Source organism: Echeneis naucrates, chromosome 4 (assembly GCF_900963305.1).
Source record: "Echeneis naucrates chromosome 4, fEcheNa1.1, whole genome shotgun sequence".
Lineage (NCBI taxonomy): Eukaryota > Metazoa > Chordata > Actinopteri > Carangiformes > Echeneidae > Echeneis > Echeneis naucrates.
This window is the reverse complement of record NC_042514.1, coordinates 10069036-10095609: the sequence shown is the minus strand read 5'-3', so window position 1 is coordinate 10095609 and position 26574 is coordinate 10069036. Positions and strand designations below refer to the sequence as shown.

At 40.4% G+C, this 26574-nt stretch overlaps 3 protein-coding genes across 7 annotated transcripts; 2 read left to right on the top strand and 1 right to left on the bottom strand.

Annotated features, from left to right (window-relative positions):
* Positions 1 to 482: 482 nt before the first annotated feature.
* inpp5d (inositol polyphosphate-5-phosphatase D) lies at positions 483 to 11773 on the top strand. The gene is made up of 27 exons (XM_029500431.1): positions 483 to 810; positions 1344 to 1407; positions 3014 to 3149; positions 3232 to 3376; positions 3533 to 3673; positions 3756 to 3846; positions 3938 to 4015; positions 4117 to 4194; positions 4293 to 4416; positions 5054 to 5160; positions 5412 to 5514; positions 5601 to 5797; positions 5916 to 6033; positions 6136 to 6232; positions 7333 to 7471; positions 7702 to 7810; positions 7983 to 8071; positions 8440 to 8521; positions 9049 to 9138; positions 9242 to 9352; positions 9440 to 9519; positions 9610 to 9697; positions 9780 to 9926; positions 10011 to 10074; positions 10160 to 10360; positions 10473 to 10900; positions 10975 to 11773. The coding sequence occupies exons 1-27, from the start codon at positions 671 to 673 to the stop codon at positions 11013 to 11015; spliced, it is 3288 nt and encodes a 1095-aa protein (XP_029356291.1). The 5' UTR covers positions 483 to 670; the 3' UTR covers positions 11016 to 11773.
* A 658-nt stretch (positions 11774 to 12431) lies between these two features.
* On the top strand, positions 12432 to 14647 carry smx5. The gene is made up of 5 exons (XM_029500554.1): positions 12432 to 12483; positions 12675 to 12742; positions 13024 to 13054; positions 13181 to 13240; positions 14076 to 14647. Exons 1-5 carry the CDS (start codon positions 12481 to 12483, stop codon positions 14199 to 14201), a joined length of 288 nt encoding a protein of 95 aa, XP_029356414.1. The 5' UTR covers positions 12432 to 12480; the 3' UTR covers positions 14202 to 14647.
* Positions 14648 to 15936: 1289 nt separating this feature from the next.
* bcl6aa (BCL6A transcription repressor a) lies at positions 15937 to 23645 on the bottom strand. Of its 5 annotated transcripts, none has more exons than XM_029500816.1 (10): positions 20074 to 21323; positions 19870 to 19984; positions 19614 to 19785; positions 19274 to 19495; positions 18238 to 19191; positions 17715 to 17896; positions 17461 to 17628; positions 17202 to 17332; positions 16753 to 16890; positions 15937 to 16649 (listed from the first exon to the last, which is right to left on the bottom strand). In XM_029500816.1, the coding sequence occupies exons 3-10, from the start codon at positions 19772 to 19774 to the stop codon at positions 16506 to 16508; spliced, it is 2100 nt and encodes a 699-aa protein (XP_029356676.1). In that variant the 5' UTR covers positions 19775 to 19785; positions 19870 to 19984; positions 20074 to 21323; the 3' UTR covers positions 15937 to 16505. The 5 variants fall into 5 exon arrangements, with proteins under 5 accessions (XP_029356676.1, XP_029356677.1, XP_029356673.1 ...); XM_029500817.1 differs by having other exon boundaries at positions 19890 to 19984; XM_029500813.1 differs by lacking the exons at positions 19870 to 19984; positions 20074 to 21323 and adding an exon at positions 23572 to 23645.
* Positions 23646 to 26574: the final 2929 nt, after the last annotated feature.

The following is a 26574-nucleotide window of genomic DNA, read 5'->3' as shown; positions in this document are numbered from 1 at the left end:
CAGGTAACACTCAGACTTAGAGCAGGTGTGGGTCTGTGAGAATTGGAGGGCCTGTTTAATTCGAGGTCAAGCAAAAGTTATTTCATTTAGAAAATGTCTCTGAGAATTAAATTAGAATTCTTATGGTGTGGATTTATTTTCAGGGTAATTTATAAGTCATTTATTACCATAAAAAGTAAGAGTAACCATATTTGCAGTTTTTTCTTTCTCTCTCTCTTTTTACTACTTCCCCTTTTTTCTTTCCAATTAAGTCTGTGCAAATGACTTCAGTGGAAAGTTGGTATTAATAAACTGGTGTACAGCCAACTAAGCGGCGGGGTACGTTGGTTAATCATTGGAGTAATGTGTTAAAGATTTCTCCTCAGTGGGCAAAAGTATGTATTTCCATTTACAGCTGTGTGTGTCTATCATGAAGCAGATAGAGTGAAGGCAACAGGGCCCTCCTCTCTTCACTTGTTAAATGAGGAAGTTCACAGCCAAGCTTGTAGCAGCTTCCTTTTACAGCTTTCGGAGGCAGTGGATGAACAAGCAAAAGAAAAGACGTAGAAGTTACGCATCATGAAAAAATGGCATTAGCCAGAGAGAAAAACTGAGTATACTTTTGTGTGTCGGAATATTTCTGAGAGCAGATGCGAAACTCCTGAGCTGGGTTTGTGGTGACAGAGGCAGGATGCAAACTTTTCAGTCTTGGTACCATGGCAATATAACTCGATCCAAAGCTGAGGATCTTCTTTCCAAAGCAGCAAGAGATGGAAGCTTCCTTATCCGGGACAGTGAGTCCATACAGGGAGCGTATGCCCTTTGTGTTTTGTAAGTACATGTACATGTTTCTCATTATTGGTTATAAGAACTGTCAGTTTATTTTGAAACTCTTTCACACAGTGGATAACCATTCCTGTTCTTGGCACATACAAACACTGATAACATGCAGTTTGCAAATTTGTAGTGGTATGAACTGATGAGGAAAACTGACATGCTGTTACGCTGTTTGTTTTTGACGTTAAGGTTTTAAAATAACTCTGAATGTCAGAATCTGGACGTAATGAAGGTACCATGATCAAAGTTATATTTCTCAATGCTTTATTACACTGTCTAACACACTTTTGCACACATACACTTCAAGCAAGACTAGTTCCCCTTTATTTGCATGCTGCGCTGCCGTAGAGCACCACCCTGCGCCCTGAGCATTTCATATCATTTTTTTTTTATTGGGCGACACTAATCTAACCTGTTCTGACACCAGGTCCAGTACGCAAAAACTCACCAGCCAGTCATTTTCTTTAATCCAGACTCATGTCATTTTTCAGTGACACATATTTGCATTGTATTATTTTTAACTACAGATACCAGAACTGCGTGTACACATACAGAATCCTGCCAAATGAAGATAAGAAGCTCTCCGTACAGGTGGGTGAACTGCTTGAAAAGTCACGAGTTTTTATGGTTGTTAATTTCACTACAGTTGGAAATAAAGCTTGTCATTTTTTATTTTTATTTTTTTCTGAAGAGAAACCCTTTGTACTTTATTCTAAACTGGTTTATGTTTATACGCACTGTAAACAACAACTCAGCATTCAAACTGTTGCATACTCAGCACATGCTGAGATACAGATATGTTTGATGAAGGTTTGGAAAATAAATGTTCCCTAAACTTAGAACTCCTTCCACGATTACTAAACAATTTGTGATTATCGCCTGATAATAGATTATTTTTAGCCACAAACACTAGTACAGCTGTAGTTTTATTTTTGTCGCTGTTTTAACTGCATTAAGGTTGACAGCATGACACAGCATAACCCTAACCCTAACCCACATTCCCTCACTGGTTGGTAGTAGCATTTTTAGCCACCGCATCAGCAAATGTGGCCTTCAGTGAAAAATATCAACTGCCTATTATGCAAATGAAAATTAGCACAAGCCATGTGGAACGCCTTATTAGTGATCTGCTCTCCTTTCCTGAGGAGCTAAGATGTATTTCAGAACTGTTGTGTCTACGCATGGCCTGTCAGAGTATGCTTATGGACTGTCTGGGCCCTATCTTACACCTACACAAAGTGAAATGCAAGTGCCCCTTCTGGTTTCAGAAAGTCTGGAAGTCTCCCCCTACCCAAGATCCATGTAGTTTAAATAACAAGTAGGTTACACTTAAAACACCAGGGGTATGGCACATTTGTGGTGCATTGCCATACTGAGGCATCAGAAACAGCTCTAAAACTGAAACCTTAAAGTAGCCAGTACTTCAGCTGGAACAGTGCTCAGTGCTATGGACTTTCAGCACCAGAGATTTCGCTCCACTTTATAACCAGAACTGTCACTTTGCAATGCAAGTGCTGAGTATTGTGTATATCAGGCCCTATGTCCTGCTCAAATAAGGTGCTACAAAAATGTGCAGGTGTGAGGTACAATAAATTAATTTAAGATAATGTTGGAAGGTTACAGATCATTTGTATAATTACCTTAGTGATGGTTAATGTGGTAAGCAGTGAAACTGTTCAAATTACATAATCAAAGGAGGACTTTTCATTCATGGAGTCTCCATAGTCCATAGTAGAAATTTCACAACCCGATTTAATGAAAACACAACTTAGTGATTGTTTTTCCACCTGTCTGACCCCTGTTGCTTGCACAGATGGCAAAATAAAATTACCCTTTTTGGCCAAAAGAGTCTTCGTAGATGCCATCTTTCATTATAAACATCAGCTTTTCACTGGAAGAAAAAAAATTGCAAACCGAATTTGATTGATAAATAAATAACGTGTTTTTCCTCAGTAACAGATGGCAATTCAACTTCAAGTTTAAATACATGGCAATTCAAAATGAGGTTTATTTTGAATTCTTATTTACGGACACCTTTTGACACCTGACACCTATGTTTCACATGCAATTGCACAGTTTCAGAATAAAGGTACAGGAAGATCGATAGAGAAACTTGCCATTTTTAGTCACTGTTGAACTGCTTTTGTGGCAAAACAGATATCAGAAAGTGATGTTTCTGCTATGATGTGCTCTTCAGGCATCCGAAGGTGTTCCTATCAGGTTCTTCACTATGCTGTGTGACCTGGTGGAGGCATATTACAGTCCCAACATGGGCCTGGTCACACATCTGCAGTCCCCCGTCCTGAGGGAGGAGGATGTAGACGAGGAACCAGGTCCAACACCTTTCATCTTTACAGTAGCTATAATATAAAACAGAGTAAGTGCCTGCTTACTCATTATTTCTCTGTGCTACAGAATCCAACAATCTCCCACCGCAGCTTCCACCGAGGAACTTTGGAGCCAACGATGTGAAAGAGAGTGACACCAAGTCCTCTGAGCAGCCCTGCAAATCTTTATCAGACATCTATTTGGCGAGACTGCAGCATATGGACCTGTCTGCGTATGGCCACTTTTGAAAAACTGGATAGCAAGTTGCTTACACTCAGCCAGATGATTCATCACACACTGTTTCTGGCAGTGCGTGTGTGTGTGTGTGTGTGCGCGCGCAATGCAACCATACTGCGATGTGCTTAGCTGATATAGTTGTGTTTTTCAGACTTTCTGAGGAACATGAACAGGCCATCCTGGAATACTTCAGGACCTCAATATGTTTAGATGCTGATCAAGTACAGAACGGTAACCCCAACCTTCCTGGGCTTCAGAAGCTAATCCTTTCAATCTGCAAGACTCTCAACAGGTAGAGTTCCCCAGTCAACAGAGCTGTGGACCATCATGTATCGGACTGATATAACCATGCTATGGTCTTTCCTGTGACACAGTGAGATTTTTCACATTCTGCCAGCTCTGGAGATCTTCCATAAAGCATTGGACCAACAGCTCTCTCCAGGGATTGGCCAATATCCAAAACATGTGGGTCACACCCTCTACCCTCCACCCAAATAGCTACACAGAAAGAAAAAGTCCCGATCATCAAGTATTATTTCCTTTTTTTTTTTCCCAGAGTTCTGTCGATTCAGGTCATTCGCTGTCCTTAAGGCTTGAGAAACTGACAAAACTGCTCTACTCCATAGAAGATAAGGTAAAGGAGAATAGCCCATTTTACTGAGTGGCAGTCAGCGGTTTGGTTGCTGAGATGTCAGGATGTCAGAGTGGCAGATCTAACTTTATTTCTCTTTTCAGGCTAAGGGTTCTGTGTTTGAGTCTCTTGGGTACGAAGGCGGTCACAGGAAATCTCTCATACCAATCGTTACATTCGAGGTGTTACTTCAGAGTTGTTACTGGTTTTCACTGCAGGAACATAAAATACAACGGGAAGGTTTTCTGCTTATTTCAGCAATTTCAACTTTCTCTTCCAGGTCAAGCAAGAATCTCTTGGCCTCCCCACAAAGATGTTCCTCAAGGTGGATGTTGAAAGTGGGAAACTCTTTTTCAAGAAGTCAAAAGATGGACCTGAAGACAAGTACTATGTGCACAATAAAAGTAAGGAGTCATCCAATATCCTTGTTCTTTTGTATATTCAGCTACACTAGCAGCACATTTCCAGCGGTGCTCAGTCAGTCCAGTCGGTGGTTTCAGACTGAAAGTTGTGTCAGACTTTTGTAATCCTCCATCTTTTCCTTTGACACCGTGAGACTGCCATCAGTGTTTTTAGTTTTCTTGACAGCAGTTGGTGATCCCCTAATTTCTAAGAAAAGCATCATCTGAACGATATTTGAATTGAACCAATACTTAGGTATATTACCAATTATCTGAAACTTTGATGACATTACCATCAGCCTCATTTTAGCAATGCCACACCTCGATAGATTAAAGGTGAAATATTATACCAACTAAGCATCATTAAGTTCTTCCCTTTGTGAACAGGCTAGAGTGGTGCAGTATTGTGGTTTTCTGCTTTTAAGGACTCATGACTTAAACACTAACGACTTTTAAAAAAATCTTTAGTACCTTTATTAGTCATGCTTGGAAGTGCATTTCCTCTTTGACATGCCCTCCTCATCTTTGACACTGCTGTAACTAATCACAGCCTGAAGTAATCGCTCACAGAGCAGCAGTCTACTATAAACTATAAACTATAAACACTGCCTGTTCTTATGACACTGAGATTATTTTCCAGTTCTGCAGTTGGTGAAGTCTCAAAAAATGCACGCCAAACTGGTCATCGTGGTGGAGACAGAGAAAGAGAAGATTTCGCGTAAAGAGTTTGTGTTTGATGACACAAAGGTAACACACATCTGCTGATTTGTCTACTTCTGATTTCGCTTAAGGTCCCTGATTTTTTTTTTTTTTTTTAACCAAGTATGTATCATCAGTATGTATTAATCAGATTACCTTAACTGCAGTCTGACTTAGCTTGGAAACTGGCAGGTAGTAGTAGGTTCATGTACTGGCCATCGTTTCGAGCTGCATGTAACTCACCTTTCACAATTGAGAGCTTTTATTGTCAGTAATGATTTTTTTATGTTATGCACCAGAAAAGAGAGGGGTTTTGCCAATTACTTCAACAAATGAAGAACAAGCACTCTGAAAAGCCTGAACCAGACATGATCACAGTCTTTATTGGCACCTGGAACATGGGTAAGACTGCTCACATCTTAAATGTTTGACTGGATTTTAATTGATGACCAACACTACAGTGAAAGCCTTTCCCCTGAAAACTGCAGGAAACGCCGGACCGCCCCACAACATCAACTCCTGGTTTCAGTGTAAAGGCCAAGGGAAGACACAAGATGACACCGCTGATCACATCCCACATGATTTCTACGTCATTGGGACTCAGGAGGATCCTTTGAGTGAGAGGGAGTGGGCAGACACCGTGAAGGGAGTCCTGAGGAACATCACAAACATCAGTTTTAAACAGGTGAATTAGTGTGACAAAAATAAACCAACCAAAAAAAAAAAAAAAAAGATAAATTAATTAAAAAAACAAATACAGGTGACAAAGCAGAGATGCATAAGATACATTTCCAAACATCCAGGTGGCGATTCACACTCTGTGGAACATTCGCATTGTGGTTTTGACCAAGCCTGAGCACGAAAACAGGATTTCACACCTTTTCTCTGACAGTGTGAAGACAGGCATCGCCAACACTCTTGGTAAACAGTCTTTATTCTACTTCTTCATAAGACATTTAAAGATGTGTTGTAAAAGTCCATCAAATATCTACCCATCGGTCCTCACTGGATTGTTTGTTTTAGGAAATAAGGGAGCTGTCGGAGTGTCCTTCATGTTCAACGGTACATCCTTTGGCTTTGTCAACAGTCACTTGACCTCTGGAAGTGAGAAGAAGCTCAGGTCAGCGGAAGAGTTACACTTGAAGCAGATCACACTTTAAACAACTTATCACTGTAGCTGCATCAGCTGCAGGATTCAGGGATTTTCTCTGAATGTCTCAGCTCTGCTTTGGATGAAGCCTAGTGTGAAAAAATTCAAATCCCCTCAATCTCCTGAACTACACACCATAATATATTTTAATTTTGTCCATGCCCACACTTATTTGTTTTTCTAGTTCTCATGTCATTTAAAAAGAAACATCAGGGACTTCTGTCACCACCCACAATCTGAGCAGTTGGTGTTTACTGAGGTGATTCACTGATTCCTTTAAAATTTTCAGAATATTCATTTTACTATGTTATTGTTCTTTTTATTGTTGTTAGTGTAAATTTTTATCATAGCTTCTTATAATCTGAGGTCAGTACCTTAATGTAGAGACTTAACACCATGTCCTACAGCCCCCTTGATACTACCCGATTGAAACTGCAGCATGTTTGAAAAGTTTAAGGGAAGCAGTGATGCGACTGTGCCAGCCCATATATCTTCCACTGGGGGCAGGTGGTGGAGGCATGTTCAGTTTTTTTTTATTAAACCTTATCTTTAGTCTGTCCAGCTGCCAAAATCCTGATATGAGAAGACTGTAAATAATGTTTATATGCTCATATGTTATGTGCGACACTAAAACAATAAGCTGTAGGAGCAGCTCCAACTTGTTTGCCCTGAAGTTTACCTCTCAGGCAACACACAGGTAGACATGGTTGGAGCTGTCGGCAGCTAGAAGGACTGAAGCTCTACAATGTTCAGACGCTCTGAAACTGACACGATCACAGAAAGATTAGTCACAATATACTGAATATCTCAATAATATGAGAATCTTCGTAAAATTATTCAAATGGATTGTAAAAGAAAAACAATTGTTGCAATCAATCGAAACCAGATTGTTTTATTTTCATCTTGATTTCTTTCTTTTTTTCAGTGATTTCTTTTTATTTTTTTATTTTTGTTGCATATACATTTCACCGGCTCATTTGAGGGCAACAGAGATGTGAAAACAAAATGTATTCAGTTCTTAGAAAATGTATTTTTTATATTTTTTTCAACATTCTTTGCTGTCTTTGCAGACGTAATCAGAACTACATCAACATCCTACGATTCCTGAATCTGGGAGATAAGAAGCTCAATCCATTCGACATCACAAATCGGTTCACCCACCTCTTCTGGCTGGGTGATTTGAACTACCGTGTTGAACTACCATCCACAGTAAGTTTGTAGAAACATGAATCACTGTATGGAAATAACTAATGATGCATTCACAAATGTACGATCTGTGTCTGCTTTTTATAGAGGTTTTGTGAACTTTGTGTTGTCGATACTCAGTAATAACAGATCCAGCAGTGAATTATATATAAAACCACATTCTGACTGTCTGGTGTTCATGGTCTTAGCTGCTTGAGGGGAAAGTCACTACTTTGCTTGATTTCCCTTGACAGGATGCTGAGTACATTGTGACAAAGATCAAACAGCAGCAGTACCAGGAACTCCTCAGTAAAGACCAGCTCAGCATGGAGAGGGATGACGGAAAGGTCTTCTTGCATTTCGGTGAGAAATTTCAGCCCAAAGCAGTTGTAGACTGAGTGTACTCCAGTTCTGGTTATATTGAATGCTGTTTATGTTTGCCAAAATAATTCTTGGTGTTCTCAGCATTTTTTGATTTTCAGCATAAGTCATACCAATTAAAAATATGTCTTCTTAATTTACATTTTGCTCGTAGATGAGGAGGAAATCACATTTGCACCCACTTATCGCTTTGAAAGAGACACGCGTGACAAGTATGCCTACACAAAGGCTAAAGCCACGGGGGTAAGCTGCTGCAGAGTTCTTTTCCCTGCATAGTTCCTCTGAAGTTTAATCATGCAACCACAAAAATGTTTTGTGTTGTGCCATCTGGGTCAAAAAGCCCTTATCAATCAATCACAATCAATTTCATTTCCCTCAAACACATAAATCTTCATGTCTTTTAGTTGATCCTTATCATCGAGAGTGATTGATCCTGTCTTTCACAGCTATGCCACCCTTGATCGAGCATCCGTTTTTAGTGAGAAAGTCATCGGATATAACACAATTGTGGGTCAAGGGGTCAGCAGACAGCTAACCAACCCCACTAAATAGATTTTAGTAAGGCATTATACAATATTTATGTCTATATGTTTAACAATTATATTCTACAGACCAAATACAATTTACCCTCCTGGTGTGATCGTGTGCTGCGGAAGTCATACCCACTGGTCCATGTCGTCTGCCAGGCATATGGTGAGTAGCTCCCCACGAACAATTTTCGGTTATGATTTATTTTATGGGTCATCATTTCTTAATAATTTCCCAGGATGGTTTCTAGGAAAGGAAATCATGTCATTTGGTTTTGATTAAAAAGAAAACAGACCGTGTTCAAATGGGACATTTCCATATGATTAATTCCAGTTAATTGCCATTTGGTTGGTGCTCAAAACGTCAGCTGAAAATGCAAATATTAGTTTATTGGAAACATGGATTGGGGTATTTTCTGGTTGGTGACTACTTATTTGTTCAACAAAGAGAATTTGTTTTTGTATACTGTGAAATCCCCTTATCAGCACAAACTACATGTTGGTCACAGCAAAGTATGAATTTGTCCAGAAAGCATGTGGAAAGCATTCAATTTAACATGAAGTTTGCAAAACTTCTAAGAGGATTAATTAAAAATATATTATAATATACCACATATACATATATTACATAATGTTGTAAATATATTTTATGACAAGAGATACACTTTTTTTAATACACTTTTCAACTTGCAGGATGCACAAATGACATCATGACAAGTGACCACTCACCAGTTTTTGCTTCGTTTGAGGTTGGAGTAGCTTCACAGTTTGTCTCCAAGCAAGGTGACTTCACAAACATTACCACGTTGCAGATGGGTTTTGGTGTGGTATGTCATTTTGGAATGATGTAATTGATTTTATGAATTTATTGATGTTTTTATTTCAGATCCAAATAGTGCACCTCAGGGTGGGATACAAATCATGAACTGCCTGGCCACATTGTTGACAAAATCAAAGACTAAGTTCTTCATCGAATATCATTCCAGCTGCCTGGAGAGTATGTTTTGTGTTTTGATTGACCAAATCTAATTAAAGTCCATATTAGATTAAGATTAAAAAAAAAAAAATCTGCATATGTCTGCAGAAACTGTGAAAACTTTGGAGGGAGAGAACACAGAACACTCAGATGGATCCATTAAAGTTTGGTTTGGAAGCCAAGTTGTGGTAAAGTGAAGTTGTAGCTTTTTTTGTGTTGAATTACTCTTAATGTGGAATCAGGCCGTCATCATTAATTATCCTTTTTATGTTTTGAAGCTCACTCCCATCATCTCTGACCCAGAGTATCTTTTGGACCAGCACATCCTCATCTGTGTGAAATCAACAGACTGCGATGAGTCATACGGTAATGAACTTGCATGTAGTTGGCAAAACAAATGCGCTGAGCTGAGCAGTGCTTACTGTGTACTGATGTGTTTTTTCCACAGGTGAAGGCTGTGTTGCACTGCGAGCTGCCCAGTTTTGCTACACAGAGTTTCAGGTTGCACTGACTCATCATGGAGAAAAGACAGGTGTCTTAACAGGTGGCATTCAGTTAAAAACCTCTGAGGGCAAGCCCACTGAGAAGTTGTATGGTGAGTCTGGATATCAGAGTAGGATCTACCAAGTAATAAAATGTTACTTACAGCATGAATTCATTCATTTTACTCTGCTTTCAGATTTCATCAAAGTTGAAAGGGATGACCCCGTCAGCTCTAAAGGGAAAGGCGGAGACCTGAACAAGTGAGATGCTTTTTTTCTTACTTGTGGTTAAAATATCTCAAAAATGACTTCCTGCTGTGACATTTTCTTGTCTGTTTGTTGACAGATGTTCCATCACCCAAGCACATGATATTTCTAACCCAAATTACATGGGCGTGTCTTACAAAAGTGGGAAAGCAGGAGACAGAGGCTGGAGTTACAGCATGCCACCTAAAAATCTTCCTATTGCTGGGCAGGGGAGTAAAGAGCCTAAGAAGGGCGGTTTTGATGGGAGCACACGCAGCCCCACTGGAAAACCATCTTCTATGTAAGTCCTGTTTTTCAGTGCGATGCAACTCTTTAAAAACATGAAACCAGAAGCCCACACAACTCAGCAGCCAGCGAATCAATTTCTACTATTGTTGTCTCGGGTCTCATAGGGGTGAAGATGGAAAGTCATCAGAGATGTTTGACAACCCGCTGTATGGGTCTATGGGATTATCCCATGGTCGGAGCAAGGACCAAGACCATCTCACAGATCCAACATTTGCATCCTGCAAACCACCAGACGGAGACCCTGACCGCCCCCCAGTGCCCACCCCACGTAACCGCTCCTTTACCTACTCTGACGCTAAATTGCAGCCTCCAACCCCCAGCACTTCGCATCCCTCAGCCTCCAAAAAGCCGGTGGTGCCCTCACGCTCAGAAGGTGGCATGGCACCAAACCGGCCTCGTCTACCAGCTAAGTCACGGCCAGGTATGCCAGAGCCCCAGGCCCCAAAACCCAGAGACTACAGAGACAGCTCTGAACTCCCCAGCAAACACAGACTGCCAGCAAGACCTGGCCAATTACAGGCTCATAAAGACAGTAAGGGAAACTCTTCTTTTAAATTTCCTGATGAAATTTTAAAAAGTAATGACACACGCTCTTTCCTTCTTTAGCGCTCCCTGAAGTTCCAAAGATGGGTCGCCCTGTGAAGTGAGATCCCACTGCTACACTGGCTCTCACCGATTCTACCGCTTCCCGTCTTCTAGAAACACAGAACACATGGAGTCTTCAGCCATTCATTCCCCCCTGCTCTGCGTGTGTGACTATTCATTTGTCTTTGTGAAATAGTCCCAATTTTTTTTCTGAGAGTTAAATGAGTGAATATATTACAATATGACATCTTTTCTTTCAGAATGAAGTGGCAGCATTAAGTTAGTTCAGTTTAGCACAAATGCTGGAAACAGCAGGAAATAATACCAATGCGGCCTCTGTACAAATACCTTTGGGCAGACCCAGGCAAGCTGTTTCCCTCCATGTTACCTGTCTTTTTGTTCAGCTAAACTAATGTGCTGGTGGCTGGTGCTTAATATTTAAGAGGCAGAAAATCATTCTGATATCAGTCTTTGGTAAAATAGTCAATAAGCATACTTCCTTTAAAGTAATTTAAATGACATTTTTGGACTTCATTTCTGCCAAGCTCACATTACCATAAACTCTACTACTAAATAACTATGTTACATTCCATGTAGAGTTTTACACTAGCAAATAGCAACAATGTTTACCATATAGTATTATCTTGCACAGACATTGCCTCAAAGATGTATAATAAATGCTTCAATAAATATAAATGTTAATGCTTGACAAAACTTTGACTCTCATGTCAGATCATTGCTTGGACTACATTTTAGCTTTGCTAGGAGGTAACATTGTTATCAATTACTACCGTCTGCTGTTCCTGAAACGATTGCATGTCAATGCAGTACTAGTTTGCCAAACTAGTGAAAATGCTGAGATCGTTTGATGGTGCATGATAGGGTTGAAAAAGTGCTCATCAATACTTGATGTGTTTTATTTTAGGCTGAGGAGATGTGAGTAAATCTGAGCTCATGTGTATTTGTACATTAAAGATTGATTTCTGACTCACAATATCAAGAAGTTAGAGGGGAAATTTCTACAAAGAACTGAGCAGACAAAGCTGTGTCCTGCAAAACGTTTTTTAATGAGAACGAGGCACAGAACACCTCAGGGTTTCCAGGTAAATGGGGGGGGGGGGGGGGTGACTAGATAAAAGGAAACATTTAACATTTAACATTTGACTTTCTTTTGCTTTTTGTTTGTTTGCTTTTAAGAAATAGCCCAGAGCTTTTTCGTTGCATAGTGAATTATTTGTAACTGAATTTCAAAGTTACTTTCTGACAGAGGCTTCTCAGGCCATAAAGGTTGGGAACAATGAGTTCAGTCTCGACACTGCCATTTCTGAAAATCTGACAAATTTGCCATTCAAAGAAGCTGCTAACAGTCAGCTGTTTTCCACACACACGTCAACATTATTGTAGCTCTGGCTCCCCCGCGTGGGCGTGGTCTGTAACTACACCCTGCTGCCGTCGCAGAAATATGACGTCCTCTTTGATGCGTCATCAACAGCAGACGCGCCATCACTACATTGAACAGGAGCGATAATGGTAAGGAACTGATTTTGAAAGTGTGAATTTATTTGTGTTTAGGTTCACATCAAATGTCTCATCTCTGTCTTCAGTCAGACGTTAAAAGGTTTCTTTGTGTCGGCTGCAGGCGCGCTCTTGTGCTAGCTGAGCGTCCCGTGTCGCGCTCGACATCCATGAACGTTAGCATGTCGCTTTTTTTTTTCTTTCAGCTTTTCTATTCGTTTTTCAAGTCCTTGGTGGGGAAGGATGTGGTGGTGGAGCTCAAAAACGACCTGAGGTGAGTTATTTTTTCTGGGACTTCGGTTTGTAGCTTCCCCGCATCGGTAACTTTGGCCTCCATTCGTTAGTGCAGCTAATGTTAGCTGTTGGCAGAAGCGGGATGTAAACGATGGTCGCCAGAGAGGCTCAAAATGTGACTGCTCCAAGTCACTGTTGTGTTAGTGACTAATGTAATATTAGTCACTAACACAAAACACGAGCAATGTTGTCACAGATATGAACAGCCTCACTGTCACTGACTGATGTCAGTCCTCATTTTTATTCTTGTCTCTTTGTCAGCATCTGCGGAACTCTTCATTCTGTTGACCAGGTTGGATTTTTTTTTTGTTTTCTTAGTGTGAAACAAAACTAAATCAGCACTCACATTTTCATGCCAGGCTGCTGAGTTATGATTTGTAATCTCCTGACATCTCTCTTCTTTGTTTGTGTTTTTCAGTACCTGAACATTAAGCTCACAGACATCAGTGTGACAGATCCAGAGAAATATCCACACATGGTAAGTTGAGTTCATACGCCGTCGTTACTCCTTACAGATTTCACAGCACGTCTATCTTAACTAGTGTTCACTATAAGCTGCCATCATCATCGTGGTCATCATGGCTTATAGCTGCAATGACAATTTATCCGTGTGTTGTGTTTGCAGTTGTTCACACAAACTCTGTATACACAACTTCTCAAAAATCATACTTTTTTTTTTTCCCATCAACATAATACAGAATTGTTTACCACTTATCGTCTTGAACAGATGAAAATTAAGGCGGCTACTACAGAAAACAAGCTCTTTGTTTAGGCCCTCAGCTATAAAGTATGGTTAAAGAATGCTATTACCCAGATCTCAGTAAAGCCTTAGGACACAATATAGTGAGTTACCACATGTTGCAAGTGAGTATCCAAATGTGCTTTTAGATGCCTGTCTATGCTTTCTGTGTGGAATCCACAATTCGTTCTGTAGGAATGAATTTATGACAATAATACAATTTAAAATATGTCCTGATGTGTATTTGCAAGCCAATTTTGCAGCAAAGAGAAGGTTTATTTTGGGTTTTATTCAGGTAAGTACAATGGCAAAAACGTTCATTTGCTTTCATTGTTATGTGTCAAAAATGAGACGTTAAAACCAAGCCTTGTCAGTAAAAACACAGATGAAACTGTGTTTACAAATTAAAATACATTTAATGAGACACATCAAAGGGAAAAGATCACAAAAGTACCAATTTCATCATCCGCGATTTTGTTAAAATGCTCTTAGACAGATTTTTGCATTGCCAGAAAATTTTCCACAGCATCGCCAACACTTTTGGTCAACTCCGTTTTGTTTGAATTTGCTCCAGCTGTCTGTGAAAAACTGTTTCATCCGAGGATCCGTGGTCCGGTACGTTCAGCTACCTGCAGATGAAGTCGACACACAGCTTCTGCAAGATGCTGCGCGAAAAGAAGCGATGCAGCAGAAGCAGTGATTTACTTGCATGATGGGCTTAAGCTTGGGGTGGGTGGTGGTGATTTTGATATTATTTGATAGTTGATAACAAGTGGTTTAATTTTGTAGGCAATTTCATTTAAAGATTGGTGCAGATTTTGTACTAAAACAGTATTGGTCATGGTCTAAAAAGTCATCTGAGTTTCACAAGAATTGCTTTCCTAACATTAGTGATCAGTAATTTTTGACACTTTAACTCTTAAAAATGTCTTCTTTACCTTATAGCCCATATAGGAGGCTTCGTTTGATAATGTCTTTTGTTGAGTTTAGAAGAAAAATGGAATTTTAAGTCCAGTGGAGGTTAAGATCTGTTGTGATTTGTCAGTTTCTGTTGCACAACAGAGGCGATATAACTCATCTTCAAAAAATTATGACTTTGGAATTTTTTTTTATGCCACTTCAAAATAAAAACCTATTTTATTTACATTTTGTCTTTTGTAGTTATTGAAATTAAAATTGTTAGATTTTATTTATTTCATTTAAATATTGGAGAAAAATGAATAAGATTTTACTGTGATCATAGAAAAATGTTGGTATGGAAGAGAGTATTCTTTGTCTGGATTTGCAACACATACTTAAGAGATTCTGATAACTGATGGAATGATTGAGTTGTCAATGTAATTTAGGCATTTTGCTTAATTTTATTCTTTGCTCTCTATTCTGTTGCTTGAGGATGATTATCCTATAGGATGAGTGAACCAGGTTAGATTAAAAAAAAAAAAAAAAAAAAGGCTCTCATTTATATCTGATAAAGAACTGATTGTGTTGCAAACGGTCAAACGGTTTGGGTAGTGCTGTTCAGCTCTTTTATGAAAATACAAAGGAAGTGTAAAACACCCCATTTGGTGGCTGTACATTTGATCAGTGTAAACAGGTATTTCAAGGTTTGTAGGTGCTTTATTTTGCAGCACATCTTTGGTGTTGCTATTTTGTGGTTCCATTTTGATGTCTGCTTGTTTAATTTTAAGCATCACGTATGCTACATGTTGGTGAATGGTGAAACTATATAAACATTTGTATATTCAGTCCTAATTTTCACATACATGACAGATTCATTGATTAGGTTACTCTGATATTAATACATAGAAATCCAATACCTTTATTTTACATTCATACATCTATAACATTGTACAATAATTTTAATGCAGATTAAAAAAAGCCCAATCAAAAAACAAGTCCTGAAGATTTACAATGATGAATTTGCATGTTTTAAGGTTGGTGACAAGCATTTAAAAATATATACAAACATACGAACATTCACACACATCCACACTCAGAATTAGGACAAGTGGTGTCCTTGATTTGTACCTTAATAGAGCTGGGCTGAATGGAGAGTAATTCAGTCACCATAGAGAAAGGCACATTGAATACACAGTGTATGTACAAACGAAAACCTCGACACGTACACGATTTTACTGTAGGATCTAGAACATTGACCAAAACTGTAAACCTTCACCTATTAAAAACAAATGAACAAAACCAAAATCCAATCACATATATACAAATACATTTGAAGCAAAATGTTTTCTTGGTCATAAAGCAGTACCTTGAAATGCATTTCAACACTTAGATTGGCTCTGCCAGCAGAGAGCAATCCCACAGATATAACTACACAATATATCACAATATTTATGCAGTTGCCCACTCCATGTACTTAAACTGGCAACAGTGAGAGAGTACCTCATGCATGTCCTCAGACAGCAGCAGTCATCTGGTGATTTTTTTTTTGGGTTGTTTTTTTTATTTATTTTAGACTAAATCCAATTAAAATTTTCTTTTTTTTTCCCTTTTGCAAATATGGCAACTTGACATGGTGCAACATGTACGTACATCAACATAAAAATGTATATACAGCTTTATACAGCCGTTATTCCCATTATCTTAAAATATATGTACCACTCGTCAATCAAAATTTTCAATACTTTCAGAAAAGTAAGTTCTCTGATATAAAATACTGTATTTTCAAAAAACAGACTGTTTACATTCCATCTCTCTCAACAAAATAAAGCTTTATATGTGTACCTTCAAAGCTTAGAAATACTCCAAACATACATACATTTTATATATTCATATCTACTGTATATAGAAACAATAAAGTGACTAAGATGCCATATGTGGCTCTATGTTCACATGTAGTGGAAACCCGTTTAGAATGGCATACATAGCCAATTTATTTGTCAAATGAACACAGTGTGGCACTACAATTTTGGATGATTGTACAAGTTGGGGTCTTTAAATGCCAAGGTCAAGATTGCCTCCATTAAAACTATTCGCTTCTTGCAGCTCAGCATGCCTTTGTCAAGTCAGTAGGCATGTCAGCAGTGGACATACGGTATTGGATCTTCGTGTTGGTGATGGCACCATGCTTCTGGCGAAGATGCAACCGTAGCTGACTCTTGTGGCGGAAGTGCAAGTTGCATTTCTCACACTGAAAAAGGAAAGTGGAGGATTAGTACTGTAAATCAATTTAAAATGTTGTAATATCTAAAATGTTTTGAAAGGATGAAGCTATATATAGTATGCCAGCTTACATGGTAGGGCTTCTCTCCTGTGTGTATGCGTAGGTGGCTCTTCAATGTCTGCAGGTGACGGAAGCGTGTTCCACAGATCTCACATGGGTATGGCTTCTCACCCGTGTGGATCAACACATGGGCACGGAGATGAGCGACCTGAAACATGAGCAAAATTAAATTTAAATCATCAAACTGATGAAGACTAACAAAAATCCTTTTATGCTGACACACATGAAACCTTTTAGACTACACATGTTGGCATAAGCATATTTTTCATTGTAATTTGGTGTATTTCTGGACAGCAGAAATAAATATACCCACCTATGGTTACACATCATAATTAAATGTAAGTGCTATTATTCCACATACAATACAGAGGGCACACACACACACACACACACATATATATATATATATATAGAGAGAGAGAGAGAGAGAGAGAGAACTTATGCACATTATTGGATTACCTGTACAAAACGAGCTCCACACGTCTCACATTTGTATGGCTTCTCTCCTGAGTGGATGCGTGTGTGAGTCTTGAGGTTAGCTGGTCTGTTAAACTGAGCACCACAGATATTACAGCGATACGGCTTCTCTCCTGAAAATAATAAAGATAACACTTTGAAATGCAGCACAAAAGAGGCACAGACTTGAAAGCCCATAAATAGAGTCCTAAAATTCAGCAAATGTATTTTATTGTTACATTTTATTTATTTATTTTTTTACCTGTGTGGACAGTCTTGTGGCTGGCAAGGTTGCCCTTGTAGCGGAAAGCAGCCTGGCAGCGATCACACTTGTATGGCTTGTCGCTGTGCACCTGAAGCATGTGTTGTTTCAGAGCTTCGTCTTCCGCAAACTTGGAGTCGCATTCGTTACAGAAGAATGTACCATTTTCTGTTCAGCAGAAATCAAAGACTTTTATTTCTAGTTGTGATTAATACATGATAACTTTCGATTTGCATGTTTCAAAAATCACTCACCACAGCTGGAGTCTGAATATTCTGAGTGGAGCTCTGCCATATCTTCTGCTAAACGCGACCTGGAGGTGTTAGGACAGATTTCTGAGTGCTGTGGGGACTGGGAGCCGCAAGATGAGCAGTTGAGGCGGCTCCGGTAGTGTGGCGGGTGGCTGTCAGTGCTTCCCAGTGATCCTTCAAGTGCGCTATAGATAAGACAATTACTCAAGTTTAGATGCAAACAAATATTTCAAATCATGTATTAAAAATACATTTAAGTCAGTCACAAACCTGTGTTAACAATCCAAAAACAAATACTTAAATTCCAAGGCACACTGGATAACTACATTATAGGACAATACTGTAAAAACTTTGGTCGTAAAATCTTCCACTATATAATGTAATCCTATTGCACTTTAAATATCCCAGCATGCCCACAAAATGATACTTTCGTTTTCTTGCAACACATACACAAAATGTGCAGCTATGTATTTGTACCAAAGAAAAAAAAAAAAATCCATCAAAATAGAAAGAAAATGCCGCTCACCTGTTAATGATGTTGTTGAGACGACTAGCCTGGGGTACAGGAAGATCTTCACTGTGATCATTATTCTTGCTTGTGGTTTGTGGGTCGAGGTTTTCCGAGTCACTGGGATGGAGGTAGGGCTGCAGGCCAAGGCGCTGAGGCGAACGAAGCCCAGGATCCCGCAGTGCTACCTCGTCCTCCTTTGCACTCTGATTCATCACAATGTACTTGTACTTCTTCCAGTTGCGAGCTTTGGGGTCCTGTGTACCTTGCAGGGCTTGTACTCCTGTGGCTTGGGAGAGGCCAGCATTCTTACTACTGCTGGATTCTGTTGGGGAGTTTGGCTGGCAGTCAGATTTGAGAGGACTCTGTGGGCTGCTCATGAGGCTCTTCCGTCCAGCAGAGGAGATTCCCAGTGGGTAGTGCTGATGGATCAGGTCTTCCTCTGCGTGAGGAGCATGCTCTTTGCTCAAATCTTTCTGGGGTTCAAGAGGTAACACAGGAAACGTGCGCTTCCTTGTGCTGAGGCCAATAGACTGGCTGATACCGTCATGGTTTTCCTTCCTTATCTCATCGTCTCTACCTTCCCTGGAAGCGTAGGTAGTGGAGTGAATAATGTTGGAGGAACTCGTGCCAACTGCCCTGGTGTATTCTGCCCTGACGGTGTCATGTGGAGAACAATGCTTGTGGTGGATACCACTCTTAGAGAGGTCAGCAAAAGCATTTTTGGCATCGGTCAGCTTGCAGAGAGGGAAAGGAAATGCTGGCATGGGAAACTGTCCATAGAGATGGTAGTTGCTGGGGGTGCTGACTCCAGTGAACATGTTTGAGCCGTAGGGTCTCCCATCCCTAAATGGAGCTACGCGGCTGTGCAGACTGTCAACAACATCGTGGGGCCGGTAAGCATGGACTTCCTGAGGTAAAACCAAGGGACTGACCAAGAACTCATCTCTGGGCAGCTTGGCAGATGGATCACTGTGACAATAATTAGAAAATGAAAACATGCAAATGCTGATGATGATTTTTTTAACAACTTGGAGTAAAGCTTTCTGCAAACCTGGATTTGATGAATCTGTGGCAGGTGTCCACAACGTGGTCCATCTGCAAGTAGATGGCTGTGTTCATGATAGCCATAATCAGACTTTCTTTGAGGGTCAGACGGGAAGTGTACATAAACTCCAGCAGGATGGCAAAGCCCTCTGGGTCCACCTTTGGGTCCAGACTGATAGCATTTAGGTTGCACTTGTGGGAATCGGTAAAGATGGTGTAAAACAGCCCACTGTAATGATGAGAAAAAAAAAAAAAATTTTTTTAGAGAAAGAGCAAAGACCAAATATCAATCACTTCTTCAAACGGCAGCAGAAAAACTCTTGTATAACTTGGCTGAAATAACGCACCTGCAAGCCATGAGGACAGTCTTGTGTGCACGAAACTGCTGTCTGTTAACCAAGATAGTGACATCCGTGAGAATATCTCTGTTGCGAAGCCGATTCAGGTTGAGTAGAACATCACTTGCATGCCGTGTGAATTGTATGCAGCTGTCTGCTGCGCAAGCCATTTTGTCAAATTCTGCAAACCAAAAAAATGCATGAAGATTATTTCACAGAGAACATGCCAGACTTTGGTTTAATTTACTCCTGTGCTACAACTCACCCCTTTACTCAAACACTGACCTGCAGCTTATCCTCAGCTAAATTAAGTGGGCTGAAAATATTTATGCTTCTCAGAAGGTCCTCATCAATGTAGCCCACTTGGGAACAGTTGCAACCTTTGTACCAGAAGGCGGCGCCATATATTAAATAAACACTGTCTAGACTCCAGACGTTTAAATTTCTATCTTTCAAATCACTTACTTACCCGCACTTTCTCAACCACTCGACTACTGGTTGACAGGTTAATGGGAGAATTTCTCAAACTCATGTATTTAGATGGATGTAAATTTTCAACACATTGCAACTGACTGGATTAGACAGCGGTATACTGTAGTAATGGTCATAATTGTGTGTGTGCATAAATATAAATACATAAATACACACACGATACATAACTAAGTAAACAATGCATAACTAAGTTTAATACCACATAAACTTGGTTTCGTTTTCATTGTTTTGACTGCTTGGGCTTTGTGAGATTACTATAAACACAGAGAAGTTCAGTCTATCTGACCTCAGTGCGCGCATTTTCACGTCATTATCAGCAAGACTGCAAAATCAGAGTAAAACCCGCAAAGAGCTCACTTAACCGGAAACTTTGTTGTCATGACTACAAATTACATCCAAACAACTCATTTCAATTTCAACCGCAAAGATGATTGAAATCACCGATTTTAACAAAAGAAAAATTTCTCCTAATTTGGTTTAATAAACCCGGGGACAGCGTGTTGGAGGTGTGAAGCCCGTCACCGACCCGTGCGTGATTTGCTTTGGCCATAACTTATTTCCTTCCCAGCCGGGAGGGGAATCTAATAATTTACTTCAGGTGGTCGGTAACTGAACTCCGGTTCAGGACGGAGTCTGTAACCGGACACGTCCGAAAATAGAAGCAGGAGAGAATGCTGCTCAAAAACATTGATATTTAAAAAGTACTGTAAAAAAAAAAACAAAACAAAAAAAAAACTCTACTACTCTCATTTTCAGAAAAGTGATTCTGGGGGCAACAACTACACAAACGGACAACCTGCTTCATCACAGTGTGAATTCTACATTGAAACGCCTAAAAAACATTGTGGTTGACACAAAAGCAGCGCAGCAGCCTGCCGGATAGCTTTATGTCGTCCCTCCGCCTGTGACAGCGACGGAAAAGTGCGAACAGTCTTCCGAAAGCTGAAGTCAACTTAACACAACTTGGCGTCGTCGAGCAGAGCAGCCTGTCTTGCAGCTCGCTGTCACAGTGGAAAACATAAGAGACAACTTGATGCGACGACGTGTCTTGTAGTGTCTGCCGCGGAAACACGCGCGCACGCACACGCACGCACACACACACACACACACACACACACACACACACACACACACACACACATTTCCGCTACAGTGTTACGGTAACAGAGGGGCTTGCTCGGCGCAGCCTTTCTGCGCTTCGATGGACCACAGTCCCGTCGCAGACCCCCCCTGCACCCCGCACCCCGTGCCCGGTCTGCCATGCTGCCCCCAAACTTGTCCGGACAGCCGGCTCGGGTCTCTGCCGCCGCTCTGTTGACAGCTGAAGGCTCAGTGACAGTGAATCAGAGAGCACCGAGAGCCGTGGCTGCGCTGACAGCCCGGCACCATGCTGCCTGCCCGGCCGCCCGAAGCCCCCTCTGTTTCCTCCGTAAGAGGATGGAAATGTGGACCGGAGCGTTGTTACGGCTCGGTGTCGGGGCGTCGCGGGGCTGTGACAGCGGAGGCAGCCCGCTCGGCTCCAGACGGGCGGCGGTGAGAGCGCAGCTCTCAGGCCACCGATGTGTCGGGAGAGCAGCGCTCCCTCCGCCTGTCAGTCCGGGCAGTCGCTCCAGAGTTTCGGCTGTACTCCGGACCTACTGCCGGCCGAGACACACAGCCGCACACAGCCCCGGCTCCACAAACACCACGGCGGCACAAATAAGCTTCGTCTAAAGCATCAACAATACACAGCAGATAACAACTTCGCGCCAAATTAGAGGAAAAAGGGAATTTAAAAAATCACCTGGTAGCGCTTTCCTAGAAACTTCTTGCATCACCACTTCTAAGAACCCCAGTTCTAAGAATCAGACGAGCTCAATTCTCGGAATTTGAGCCCGAGACCGTACCACTCTGCCGGGCCGGGGGAGAGACGCTTTTTTTCCCTGGCGGGGGGCGGGGGGCGGGGGGGGGGGGGTGTTGAGGGGGGACAACTTATTTCCGAGCGTGGCTCACACGAAGAGATTTTTCTCAGTGAACACAACTCAGATAGAGTCTGTACGTTTGTGCAAAAAAGATAGATCATTTTGTCTTATAATGTAAAAAAAAAACAAAAAACCAAAACCTAATAGTTGGTCAAAATCACCCCCCCTCTCTCCCGGCCGGCATTTGGTTGAATCCACAGTCACAGGACGTCGAGCCAGCGACGTCACCAGCTCATGAAACCCCGCCCCCGAGATTCTCAGAACTAATTTATATTCCATAACTCAGAGAGCCGAGCCGGTCCTTCCGTCCCATCCAACACAGCACACAGACCGACATCTTAATTAGGCCTGCGCGGACAGGTTGATATGACGGGGGAGCTTTTATACGTACGTGTGTGTGTATATGTATATATTTATTTTTTAAAACCAGATCCTAAAGACGATCGGGTTCCCGCAGGTTTGCTGAGGCGGGTTTTGTGTTGAGGGAGGGACGCTTTTAATAGATCCGCTATTCTGCAACAATCTAGACAGCCACTTCATCGTGTTTCATGCGGATGCGATTATTGAGCTGTTTGGGTTTTGTTTTTGTTTTTTTTAATTATGAAGTTCACAGCATGATAGGTTTGCCGATGTGTTTTTATAATGACTTTTATAATCTGTTTACTTTTGCTGGTGATTTTAAAGCCGGTGCTTTCAGCAGACCGTTAATGAGACGGATTATAGCTGATGTTAGGTGTAATAACTTTCTGATAACACAGAGAACTTGTTGCATGAAAGCGAGAGATCTTGCAGCCTGGTGTGCATGACGGGAGCAGGACGTGTAGGATGCGCAGTTAAACTGAGTCAGGGATGTGTGTTAAATGTCTATTTGATGCAGTTTTAAATGATTTTAACCCACCTTGCGAAGGTTTTGGTGCTTGTGGTGCTTATATATTATTTGCCTTTGTAACTTAGTTGGACTCCTGTGTAGGAGGCATTTGCACAATAGTTTACTTTGACAGCTTCTTCTTATAGGGACCCTGACTTATAAAATACCTCTCCCTGCAGATCTTATTTAATTTAAAAGGGAAGATAACAGTGAAATTGTCTGTCAATTAATGGTAATGCTTACAATATAAATCAGTGCTTATTATGAAGCAAATTGAAAGATTCAGAGAAAATTAATTGAATACATTGATGTAATTTTCTCCCTTCCATTTAATTTAAAGCAGGCGTACTCCCTGTTGCATAATTTCTCAGAGTCAAGTCCTTCTGCTTCTCAGGCTGCTGATATTGTGTCCTACTCCCTGCCCCTGTCGTCTGAAACTTACCATCAGCCGAGCTTTTGCATCAAATGATTATATCAAAGAGAAGAACAGTGAAGTTTGTCTCATCTGAGAGCTGGTGTGAATTTACATATCCTTTACCAGTTGATAGTTGGTCGATGGTGCTTGGTTAGGGGATGCGTATGACTGCTTTTGAAAGTTGTATTAATTTCACAAGTTGTGGGCATGCATTTACTGTCAGTGACTCACCGTGGAAACTTTGTTTGGTGTGATTCCAAACCACAGATTCCCCATCTTTTCTCATCCCATTCAGTCCCTGGCCCAGGAGGAGCATTTGCTGTGCTAAGAATGATAAAAAAGAAAAGCAGCCATTGTTAAACAGTGTGAAGTAATGCAGTAATTATTCTTAATCTTCAGTTATAAAAACTGTGTAAAATAATAGAGAATCCCTGACTTTTCAAAAACTAAATGTGCATGTATTTTCTTGAATTACATCAGATAGATCTAGATAATGATGGTGTGTCTGCTTAATATCAATAGAATTATTTGAATTATGAAGTTCGTATTAATTTTAATGTTAAGGTCTCTTGAAAAACAAAGCATTCTGTTCATCAACCACCCAGGCTTCGCTACCTCGTGGATTTTTCCGTATTTAATTCTGTAAAGTTGTCCTGAATTTTTAAAATCATTTGCTCCCTCTCAACCGTCATTGACGATTAAGTATTTTATAGATGTGTTATTATTTCATGTATCATTTTATAATCAAATTTGTTGAACAAAAAGGGTAAATCACATTTATATCAAATCATTTCCCTTGTTTTTTAAAAGATTATCAAAATAAATATTTATTTGTTCTCTGTCATTACAGATGATTATATGTCCTCTAATTGATATCAAGAGTATTAAACACCAATTACCTTTTGTCAATGACTGAAGAACAGACTGTGTGTTTATCCACCCAACTGAATTAGACTCAACTCTCCCTTTTTTTTTTTTTTTTTAAATTAACCATTTGTTTGACAACACGCTCCACTGTAACGTAATCAACATTTCCCTGTGGATTGCCTGAGCATCCGCCCATCTGGATCCGGCATACCACTAAAAACACTGCAGGTGTTCGCAAACCTTTGGGGAGAAAAGTCTCCAAAATAATTAAGACACACACTTTTACAACAATTTCAGATTCAGCACTGCCAAATAAAGCCTATGTTGAGTTCCAAACAAAGAGCAGCGTCAACTTTATTTCAATCCACTTGGGGAATGTTTAAGGCGCTTCAGCACAGTTATGCATAATGCACGGCCATAAACCATCCAGGAGTTAGGATAGAGATGTGTAATTTACCAAGGCCCCATGCTGTGCCCAGCAATAGAAGGATGAGATAATTACTGCAAATCCTTGGCAAACTTTTACTCAACCAATTCCTAGCAAAAATAAATGACCCACTTACAGAGGATGGAGAAAGAGTGCAAGGGGCTGATCAATATGCCCTTGTCTAAACTGATGTGTGGTAACACTGTCACATTATAAATATCAGTACATCACTTAATCCTTCATCTCCATTCAGGCCATGAAGGGGTCATGGCAGTAAGGTCTTGATCTCTTTGTCTTGGTAGCAAGATGTTCAGAAACAATCAGAGCCAAACTGAGTTGCGACAGTGATTCAGGTCAACCCAGCCAGTAACAGCTGCACATTAAAAAAAGTCCTGTACGCCTCTGACACAGTGTGAAACATCTGTAAGCCGTATCATTGTCTACACTTGGTGCATGGTAGGTCATTGAATAGAAATGCCCACTGACAAAAGCCTGAGGCCCGGAGGTTGCCTCATTTTTTTTTTTTTATAAACTGCACACTTTTGTCTCGTTTCACAGCAAATTTCTGCCAACTTCAGTGTTCATTGTCAGCAAAGATGTGAGTGTGGAGTTTTATTCTGAGAGGCATGATGCAACCAAGCTGTAACACCAAACAGATAATGCTGTTAGCTACAGAGGTCTTTTTAGTTCCTTTCTTTAAAAGAATTTCTTTTTATATTGTTAAGTTTCACTTTTTTAACTCTGTGCATTCCCGAAGCTTCTTTTTTTTTTTTTTTTTTTTTTTTTTTTTTCCTCTTGTCCACGACAAAGTTGCCTTTTCTCAAACATCAACAGAACTGCAGGTCTGAATTGTGGCACAGCTATAGTGTGACAATAAGAATGTGCCAGTTCTCATGGCCTTATGCACTTCTTTGATCGCTCATTTGAAAAGTTGATTGAAAAGATACAGTATGACATGCATTATTTAGAAGGTCTGTTAAAGAACAAGATTTGTCAGAAACAGTTGTGAAACATTCACTAATGAGACTTCAAAAGATTTTCTGTGCAGGTAGTGATGAGCACGCTTTATTTGGAAGCTTGCCTTTTGCTTTTTAAAAGAACTGAGAACACACAAGTCCTTTTCTGAAGTGAAATCACGCAACAGTGCATGCTGTTGTGTATCCCTGCACCCAACTCCAGGTTACAAGTTAGCTTTCATCCTTCAGGGCAGGGTAGATACTCACAGGAAAATTACCAGCACTATTAAATCAGAAAGTTAATAAACTTTCAGAGCCTTGCGTTTATTTCAGAAGAATCCCCTGATTATATATACTACCGTTCATGTAATTGGGAATATGGTCAGTGCAGTCTTTTCTGTTTTAAGCCTAACTGTTGTCTCTCAGCCTTTACTGTTGTATTTGAAGGTTATGTATACCTCCATCTTACATTTACACCAAGAAGTACAGACTTATAACAAGAAAACAAGTATTAAAGCTCTAGTGGTTAACAATGATGAAATAATAATAATGTATTAGTATTCCCCCCCCAAAAAAAGCAAGCAAACAAACAGAGAAATCCTTTGAAGTCAGTTTCTGCAGTGCGCCTGTGTGGACAACCTTGAGTTCACCCGTTTGCCTGTGCACATGTTAAGGTTACAGTCTGACCTGAGGTGTGTTAGTGGACTGGATTCCAATTTAGTCAAAGCATGTAGATTCAGGACTTATAGCACAGCCTGAAGAGCACAACTTGATGGAATTTTCCACACATACCAGAAGCAGTCTCTTGCCAGTGTGCCATCTGCTGGATGATACGTCTGTTACCTCCACAAAACCGGATATAGGGTTTAACAGAGGTGCACAGCTACTGGCCCCACAAATCTTCCGTCTAATCAGTCTGTCCTCCTCTTTTCTCTCACAGGTCCACAGATGCAGGACTTTTTGATCTGGTTTATAAGGTTTTCA